General features: G+C 40.2%; 1 protein-coding gene across 3 annotated transcripts; it reads left to right on the top strand.

Moving 5' to 3' along the window:
• The first annotated feature begins 154 nt into the window (after window positions 1-154).
• QNG1 (Q-nucleotide N-glycosylase 1) lies at window positions 155-8,234 on the top strand. Of its 3 annotated transcripts, none has more exons than XM_067315864.1 (5): window positions 155-239; window positions 377-723; window positions 1,575-1,834; window positions 6,154-6,349; window positions 7,546-8,234. In XM_067315864.1, exons 2-5 carry the CDS (start codon window positions 387-389, stop codon window positions 7,776-7,778), a joined length of 1,026 nt encoding a protein of 341 aa, XP_067171965.1. In that variant the 5' UTR covers window positions 155-239; window positions 377-386; the 3' UTR covers window positions 7,779-8,234. The 3 variants fall into 3 exon arrangements, with proteins under 3 accessions (XP_067171965.1, XP_067171967.1, XP_067171966.1); XM_067315866.1 differs by lacking the exon at window positions 7,546-8,234 and adding an exon at window positions 6,846-6,958; XM_067315865.1 differs by lacking the exon at window positions 155-239 and having other exon boundaries at window positions 306-723.
• The last annotated feature ends 1,883 nt before the right edge of the window (window positions 8,235-10,117 follow it).

Raw genomic sequence — 10,117 nt, 5'->3', positions numbered from 1 at the left:
GAAGAGGTGCAGAGTCAGGCGGGCGGGGCGGGGCGGGGAGCTGCCCCGGGTGGCTGGGAGCTGGGCCGGGGCGGGGCGACCGCGGGGGCGGGGCGGGGCGCGCCCGGGGCTGAGCGCGCGGCGCCGGCCGCAGGGATGCGCGGCCGCCCCCGCCCGGCCCCATCGCGCCTGCGCGGCGCTGGTCGGCGGCGGCGCGGGGCGTGCGGGCCGCTGCGCCCTCGGTAGCGGCCCCCGTGGCGGTAAGGGGGGGGGGGGTAGCGCTTCGTGCTGTGGCGGCGCCGCCGGCGGGAGGGGGCCGGGCCGGGCCGGGCCGGGCCGGGCGGCGGCGGCGGGGCGGAGAGCGGCCTTGAAAACGCGCGTTTCCTCGCCCGGGCAGGAGGCGCAGGATGGCGGCGCTCCCCTCGCCGCTGGAGTCGGCCAGGTTCATCGCGGAGCGCAGCAGGGACGTGTCCGTGGAGGAGGAGGGCGTCAGGAGCCTGGCGGAGGCTCTGTTCGACAAGGTCTCGGCCGAGGAGTTCGGCGTGGCGGGCTGGAAGTGCCTGCACGAGCTCAACCCGCGGGCGGCGAGCGAGGAGGCGGTGAGCTGGGTGTTCCTGGTGGACACACTCAACTTCTCCTTCTGGTCCGAGCGCGACGACCGCAAGTGCCTGGTGAAGTACAAGGGCAAGAGCTACAGCGGCTACTGGTCCCTCTGTGCCGCCGTCAACAGGGCGCTCGACGACGGTCAGTGCCGCCCGCTTTTGGGGCGTCCGTTACCGTAACGGCCGGAGGGCCCCGCCCTGGCCCGGGGGCGGCGGGGAAGTCCCGCACTCAAAAGCAGTGCCCGCCCTCCCGCACACTCTCGGACGCGATTTTGGTAGGCGGGTTGTGCAGGCGGCCCCTTTGGGCTTGGGCAAGTGCCTTGGTAATACCTGTGGGCCGAAAATACGTTATTTGTGACTGGTTGTATTCATACCACGATAGATGAGAAGACCATGTTTAAACTGAGAATCCTAAGGGGTTCTCTGTGTTGAACCAATACCAAAGCGGCTCCAATAAATCTGAAAAAACACACGCTTCTAAAAACAATAGTCTGTTACTTGCTCCATTGTTGCTGTCTTCTCATCAGTGCTAATTAGCACCTGAAAAATCTATTTGTAGGTACAGGTGAAACTTTTAATTAAGTTCCTATATGTTTGCATGCAAACTAAGGGGGAGTTTGTGTGAAGATACTTTTTATAAATGCAGAATTATTAGGAGCTACATGCCAGGTATATATTTGTGTGGTATGCTATGAAAACACCACGCTGAGCTGTGAAGACTAAACAGTTGGAAAAAAATGCATGTTAAAAGGAAGGAAAAGTACCATGATTACACCTCGGAAGTAGTTATCTATAGATGGGAACACTGTGTGCAAACGCATACTTCGTTTGAAGCAACGATTTGAGTGTAATCATCACTTGGTTGGTCTTAAGAGTTGATACACTTTTCAAGTCTTCATTGCAGTATAAATGCTTTCATCTGTAGTAGGCCACTACATTAGTTCTTCAGGTGTGATACGATAGTCTAAAGATTTTATTTTCACTTTTCTGAAGGAATACCTATTACCAGTGCCTTGTATTATGCCACCATGACACTTGAGCAAGTTAGGCACGTATTTCGCTCTGACACAGAAGTCCCCATGCCTTTGATTGAAGAGAGACATCGTGTGTTGAATGAAAGTGGAACAGTTCTGTTGGAGAAATTTGGAGGTTCTTTCCTCACCTGTGTTAAAATGAGTGAAAAAAGTGCTCAGAAACTACTACGGTTAGTAGTGGAAAATTTCCCTTCTTACAGAGATGAAGCTGTATTTGAGGTAAGTTGGTTCTAACATTGAATTTTTATCATAAGAACTTACTCCTTACTCATTGTGGCTTTAAAGTATAGCTGTTAAGTTGTCCATGAAAATTCTTCTGAAAGGGTGGTCAGTTCAGAATTGATCTAAAATTTGTGAATTGTTGGGATTTTTTTTTAATCTAGAAAAACAGAAGGTGAACAGAAACATTTCTGTGGCAGTTAGTGTATTCAAAAATAAAATTCAAGAGAAATAAGGAAAATTACCATTATTTTAGCATTATTTTAGCATTTCACCTCAAATCAATAGAGAGATTGGTCTATATAATGAAAAGAAAATCGGACTTTGAAATTGGTGTTCTTAAAAATATGTGTTGCTATTAGCAATAAAGACAGGAAAGAAGGGTTTTTCTTTTAGATAATATTTCTGGACCAAACTATACTCTTTTATTAAGATGAGGTGAAATTATATAGATTTCATTTCTCTATTGATCTTATCTCTAAAAACAAAATCACACGATTTGTTAACAGAATTTTGCCTAATTTGTTGAAATTCAGTTTTTTATTTCTTATGAGTCATTTTTCCAGAAAAAGCTTTTTTTTTTCATATTTTGTCTCTGTTTTCAATCATTCTGTTGTTGCTGTAATATATTATGATACTGTTCCATTCCCAGTTGGATCAGGAACACATTGTACCCACTGCATATATATCATGTTTGAAGTAATTTTTGCCTGAAAAGTCACAATCTGCTTCTAATCCTCATCCCCTCCACTTTATCTTGAGTTTCTCTGCAGCTAATGAAGGAAATGAGGCCCTGATAAAACTGTGAAAATGTGCAACTATGGGGAATCCAGACTGTTGTTGATTCAGTAGACATTGCATGGACAGCTACAGACCAGAATTAAGCCCAAATTGTCATACTTTTATCCGGGTTTACAGTACACTGAAGCTTTTTGAAACAGTTTCCCTGAAAGAGGAAAGCTGCTGGGAAGTAGTGTGTTTGGTATCTTCCATGTCTTTGATTTTGTCTAAACAGACATGTTCTTTGTTAAGTGTCAGTGATACATCTAGCTACTTCTGTGTTCAGTCCTATCTATAGTAGTATTCATCTGTTAGGTCTGGAAGACTTCTTTTTCTATTGATAGTACAGCCTATACTAATAGCTTGTGCAGTCTTTCAAGATAACTCCCTGGAACACGGTTCACTAGGGCTTTAAGCTAACTGCACTTACCACTTAAATCTGCTCTTGAGTAGGTGGCATAATTTTATTTTCCTGTGTCTCCTACTGTGGAGTAACATATCATATTTACATGAACAATCGCAGGTTGTTGCTAACTGATCTTTGAAGCTACTAATTTAATTCGCTGGAATTTTTTTTTACATATGAAGTAAACCTTTTGAAGATTTTGTGTGTGTGCGTGACCAGAAAGGAAATATTTTCCAAGTGATACATAGAATATTTTTCTTATCTTTATAGTGACTGTATTCATTGACGTAATGTCTTTCATGAGATGGTTCTGAGTGCTTTATAAAGCAAGGCTCACTAAGAGCAGCAGCAGACTACAAAATGAAAAGCTGTTCCAAAAATGATCGCAGACCATAAGCATTGACATAGTAGTAAAGCCTCTTGCACCAATACGGAAGCTGTATTTCTGCTTTCACAAAGCAAGCTGTGTATTTTGAAGGTGGGTGAAATAATGTAGACCAAGTTTACACCCTCCTTGTAACAAATTAGTTAGCACCTAATACCAGGGTGACAGGGATCTTATTATCAACATTGTTGCTTTGGCAGCAGATTGAGACCTCACAAGTAAGACTTTGCCTTCCGTACAGGATTGGGAGGGAACTGAAAACAAGGTGAGAAATCCAAAAACAAAGCAGTGATCTTCAATAACTCTCAATGATAGAAATATGTATGAAAAATAAATTCTGTAGTAGACTCATACGATCACAGTTTAAAAATTACATGGATAGACTATGACAGCTTTCCTCAATTATGTTCTGACCTCCAAGGGTAGCTTCTAAAATTAAGATAGTTCTCTGGCTATATGTTTTACCAAACACACACAAAACCTTTTTCAAAACTACACACTACTGACTGTATTTTTATAAATTGGCTATGTTCCTCTTCTTCTGAAAAGTGAATTGCAAACAAAAAACAAACCCCTCCAAAACCTTTTTGTACTAGTATGGATTTTCTTTTTTATGGTTCCTATGGCCTTAAACTTAAGTGCATTTACATACGTATTTAAATGCTGTGCTGAATTTGAATCCTGATGGAAGTTATGTAGACTATGTTATACTTGCATATTCAGGATTTTCATGCTCTGACATACATGCCATGGAGTCCTTTCAGAGCTTCCAGTCATTGACACTCCATGTATGCACCTCTTTTTTCCCCATCACCTGGGGCTGAGAATATAAAATAATAATGATCCACCTATTCTCTGTTTTTTGTACTAGCTGTGCTGTTTTGATCTTTTACCAACCCAGTACTCCTCCTTTCTCTTCATATCAGTAGGTCAGAATTAGTTACATCTCTTGATACTGGCTCATTGTAGCGAGGGGGAGGCACAAGTGTTCCCATTCTGGTAGCTTTTCCTGGAAAGTGAGGGTGTTCTTGAAAAAGCAGTTTAGTAGTAGTACCATCAGGTAAAATGCTCCATTTTTGGACAAGTGATACCTTTCATTGCTGTTCTGTTGAAAAGAATGGTGGAAAATTTTATTACAAATGCTAAGTAGTATTTTTCGTAAATAGAACTTTACATGAACTTCAGAAGGTCTATGCAGTATAGAAATTAACGATAATTGAAACAATGAAATTATAAATCCGTGTGCTTGATGAAAAGTCCCAGACAGTATTTTTCTTCCAAATTAAATTGCTGCATGAGATGAAAAGTTCCATTTGTATTCTTCCTTCCTCTGCTTTTGTAAAACAGTGTAGTGCTGGAGGCTATCAGTTCTTTACTATATTGGAAAAAATCTAAATGCTATCAGAAGAGCAATCTTTGTCTTTGTTTTTCATTAGCTTCAGGGCTGTAGGAGCTGTAATGGGATTTGGTCTATTAATTATTTACTTCCTGTTATGTTTTAAATGGTATTTTATTATTTAACCTACAAGATTGTCTATAGTATTCTCTAGAAGTAAGTTTATCTATGTCAAATAGGGCATGAAGTACACAGAAAGAAACAGTTTTCAAAATGTTTGCGGAAGTTATTGTTCTGTGAAACATAGTAAGACATTTTGTTTTCAGTGTTTTTGGAGAACAGCACTTAATGACAAAAAATGCACTTTGTTTTCTGGAAGAGTCTGTAGCATCTTGGCAATAAAGTAAGATTAAATCAGTTTTTAAAACGTCATTTGTAAATTGTGACTGTGAAATAGGGTAGTAGAATAAAACTTGAAATGAATAGAATCCCCATCTTGTATTTTAGAGTAGCCATTTCAGTTATGTCATGTTGGTAGGCACACTTTATGAAAAACTGAAAATCTGTTTTAGCTGTAAGCAAAAAGAAACCCTAACCCACTTGTAGCTATTTTTTTTAAAGATGCAGATTTACTTTTACACATTTTTTGTCACAGAGTGAAAACCTTAAATCCATACAGGTCATTGCATATCTTTAGCTTTTCCCTTTGTGAGTAATCACAAAAGCGCATAAATTTTTGCAGATTTAGCACCAGCAATAAAATATTTGACAGAAATAGAACCATTCATAGTACTTAAAAAACAAACAAACAAAAAACCTCATATTTGCAAATACACCACTTACCGAAATTAATGAGGGAAAAAGGAATTAACTAGCAAGATCTGCTATACACTACTGAGTCATTCAATATACTTTTGACTAGAATTTTGTTTCCTTAACATTAGGGATAAGATGATTAACAAAACATGTCAGTTGTCTGATGTAATACATGCTACTTATCCTTCTCTAAATAAAAGGTTAGATGAACAACTAGAGTTTCTGAAAGAATTTGTGTTTGCTGGACTGCAGTTGGCATGTTTGCCCAGTAGAAATAAACATTTATGGGTTCTGAGATCCAAATGTAATCTGAGCAATCTTCTATTGAATCACAGTAATTTGTAGTATGTTTCTCTTATTTCAAAAGTTTGAAGGTTCCATGTGATATTTTTTTGCGGTTCAATAGTGTCTTAATTTTAAGGTGTTCATAGTGTTGTTCCTTTTTTGTGTTTGTTAATTAAAATATTTACTTAAAGAAGAAGTAAGTTGTGTTTTCTAGAACAACGCAACTCCATGTCTTTCTCTGTACATATAATTTTCTCTCTCTATTGATGTCTCTGAGGCGCTTAAATAACTTGGGAATTTTTCTTTATCAGAATAAAAAGGTGTCCTTTTACAAACGAGCACAAATACTTGTGGCTGATACCTGGAGTGTATTAGAAGGCAAAGGAGATGGCTGCTTTGGTGACATTTCTAGTCTGACTATATTTGCTGACTACAGGATCCCTCAAGTTCTTGTTCACTTAAAAGCAATGAAATACTCTGAGGAGCTAATGAAGAAACTGCATGAAGGTTTGTACCTCCCTTACTAATATTGAGTAATTGTGTTTTCTGATAGTGTAGACTAAAGCTAATTTTAAAATTTAATGTTTTGTCACTGTGAGGGTTTGGGGTTTGGGTTACCCCCCAAGGAATGAGGAGTTCTTATGTAGTGATGGGGTGACAGGGGAGATCTCGTTCTCTAACAGTAATCTCAAATGAGATGTTAAACTTTTTTTAAGATCAAACTGTTCCTTGGATTAAACACCAATGAGGGATGATTAAAGAGACTCTAAGCCCATTGATTTCTGAGTTTCAAAAAGGCCACTGTTGTGAAAAATTCTTCAGCAGGAGTGTAGTTTGGATTTTCAGGTTTAGATAATAGAAGCTCCAATTTCTTCATTAGTTCAAAGAAGGTGTAACGTATGGGGATTCCTGTTTATCTGTACTGAACTGCTAGCAACTACTGTTTATATAAGGACAAGTAAGATATATTTTTAAACTGACATTTATAAATATTATTTTGTAGCTTTTAATGAAGATAATCATTCAAGATGAGAAATGAATCTCACTTTTTAACCATCATTTCATTTTCCTGCGCATACTAACTATGAACTTCAGTGAATAAAAACATAAATCAATCCTTTTGCTGCTGTAAAATGACTATTTATAGGGAGAACTGTTATTACTCAACTCTAACATTACACAGCAGGATAAACAGACAAACACAATTGTTCATGGATCTTAATAGAATGGCTGCATATGTAAAAGAGACCCATTTATCTGAATTACTTGGATGGGCATGTCCTTATTAGGATTCATGGAAAAGATAAATTGTCTACATGATAAATTTAATCTCTCATCTTCTTAACAGGAGTAAAGTTAACCCTTGCAAAAATACAGTCTTGGAATTGTGCTTGGGTATCCTTTTTATGTGCACAAACAAAAAAATAGTCATATAATGTGCAGTGTAACCCAAACGTGTTCTTTTCTTAATCTACTCTCTTCAAATACATGAAGGCCTTTTAACTGAATTTGAGACAAACTTACATGTTGGTAAACTTAAAACATTCTATAGAAAATGTGTAGCAACACAGTTATTGATGGTAGTGTAAGCTGTCAAAATTGCAGTCCTAGGAGAGAATAAAAATGAATAAAAAAAAATTCAAGACATTCTGGGTCTTCTGTCTCTCAAACATAATTGAATTGCTGTTTCTTGTGTCCTGCAGGAGTAATTTTCCAATCTGGAGATAAGCAGGAGGTGGAGATCCGTGGTTGTTCTATCTGGTGTTGTGCATTGATTTGTAAGCACCTGCTGGAGCTCTATGAGAAGAAGGGTCAAGACATGAGTGAAAAGATCAATGCAGTCTTACTTGATTATTATCTTTGGGACTATGCCAGGGATCACAGGGAAGACATGAAAGATATTCCATTTCATAGAGTACGGTGTATATATTATTAATGCCAGTCTCATAGCTGTTCTACTGATGCGTTATTCTGCATTACTCTTTTCATACATTGGTCTGTCAAATACTAATTTGGAACTTGCTAAGTCAAATACTTGCTTTCTAATGATGCATTTAATAACTTCTGCTTATTTTTTTCTGAATTTTTCACTAGCCATGACTGGAATTAATAAGACAAAACTTTTATGGACAAAACCTTAATTAATATGGATTATTACTCATGCCTTGAGTTCTGTGCTTGCCTGTGTGTTATGTGTATATATGTATGCATATGTATGTACACAAATACATACATATTCTTTACACTCAGGCAGTTGTTCTTGTGGCGACACCACGCCTGCAGATATGTTGTCAAAGCTACATTGAGATGACCTGTTGCATGTGCTCAAGAAAACCTGAACTTTTCCTGTCACAAATTGATTAAGGCTATTTGATTATTAAAAAAAAATTCAGTGCACTGACAGAACTCTTATCGTAACTCGTGCCCGCGCCTTCATTGCAATCCGCCAGGCCTCGGCGGCGCTCTGAGCGCCGCTGCCGGGGCGGCCGTTACTGGTCGCGCGGCGCCTGCGCGCGGGCACCCGGCTGCGCGCCCCTCCCGCCGGCGCTGTGGTGCGGGGCGGTGCCGCCGGACACCGCCGCAGTTGCCTAGCGAGCAGCCGTAAACAAGGCCGCCGCCGTCGCCGCAGGTGGGTACGCCGCCGCCTCGCTCCCCGGCGGCCCGGGCAGGGCTCGGCGGCGTCGCGGGGGACTCCCGGGCCCGGCCAGGCTGGTGGGGAGGAAAAGCGCGCCTCGGCCCATGGCGAGCGCAGCAGCGCGGAGCGCCCGCGCCCCCTCCGGGCCGCGCCCGCGCCTCTGCTGCTTTCTAGTAACCGGCCGCGCCGCAGTGCTGCCGTGAGTCACGTGCCTGTTTCGTGTGTGTGTGTGTGTGTGTGTGTGTGTGTGTGTGTGTGTGTGTGTGAGAGAGAGAGAGAGAGAGAGAGAGAGAGAGACAGACAGACAGACAGACAGACAGACAGACAGAGAGACAGAGAGAGAGAGAGACAGACTCACTTTAAACTGTCTTTGTTTGACGTGTAATTTTAAAAAGGCAGAATGTCAGCCTTTTAAAGCAGTACATGCTTGTGGATACAAAGGATGCTACCTGGATAAGTAAAAACAGGAAATGAGCAAAATGTGTTCTGAATCTTCAGTAAATTTAAATAGCGGTTTCTAATCACTATATCCTTTATGATTTGAGGCTTATTTCAGCCTCACACTTTCGCTTTTTTTCTTCTACTCAGTTAATAAAAGAAGGTTTTTCTTTTTTCAATTTCCAGATAGTTTCTCAACTTTGAATGCACAAGTTCTCAAACAAGCTAAATGAAATAAAATAATATGCAAAAACTTATTTCTTTGCGACCACAAAAGAATGTTTAAAGCTGGCCATATTTTTAACAAACCTGGATTTCAGGTGTTTAGCTGAGGAGTTCTGCCAGTTCAGTAATGCAGCTTTCTTGAAAGCAATATGTGGGAGTTTAGCAAGCAGAAAGTTCGGCAAAGTTTTTCTTGTGTTGCAAGTATACTTACAATGAGTGAAAAGAAATGATATGTTTGGGACCCAGCAGCACTTGTGGGTGTTTGTGAATGTTCCTGAAAGACAGCTTTAAAGAAAGCTTGGTATTTGTGGTTGTGGTACTGTGTAGTGCCTATGTTGTAAGAACGATTACGCAGGGAGTATTATAAGGAACTATGGTTGCTAACATATATAATTACTAGAAATTAATTATGTATGTGTTTAAACAGGCAGATTAAAATCAGAAGAATATGTGTAATTAAACGTATTTAAAATCACATCTGCTCTGTAGGCAACACAACTGCTTGCTTTGTGCTTGTTGAGTTTGAACTGCTTGGCCTTTCTTAAGTACAAGAGAGTTTTAAAGTGTGTATGTGTGTACGTATATGTACATACAATTTTGGTAGAAAAATGTTTTGGTTCACTGATTTCTGTTGCCCATGCAGCATGAATGCTGCTATAGGAAAATAAGTGGATTCATTTGGGCATATGTTTTATCGACAAAGTTTGTTAATAAGCTCTTACAGTACTGTTGCTTCACATGATTATATTATGTTCAAATAGAAGATGAGGTCGCTCTCAGACTTCAGGTTAAGTCTGCTCTCCTAGAAACTAATGGAGGTAAAATTAATTTATAAATTGATATAACAGTTATTAATTTGCCTGATTTTATACCACAGTTACTTTTCGGAGCGTAATTGTGCTCATGTATTTTTTTTTAAAAACTCTTCAACTTTGTTTTTCAGGAGGAAATTAGTTTTTAACTCAGAAAAAAATTTT

The sequence above is a fragment of the Apteryx mantelli genome, chromosome Z (assembly GCF_036417845.1).
Source record: "Apteryx mantelli isolate bAptMan1 chromosome Z, bAptMan1.hap1, whole genome shotgun sequence".
NCBI lineage: Eukaryota > Metazoa > Chordata > Aves > Apterygiformes > Apterygidae > Apteryx > Apteryx mantelli.
This window is presented reverse-complemented; position numbering and strand designations above follow the sequence as displayed.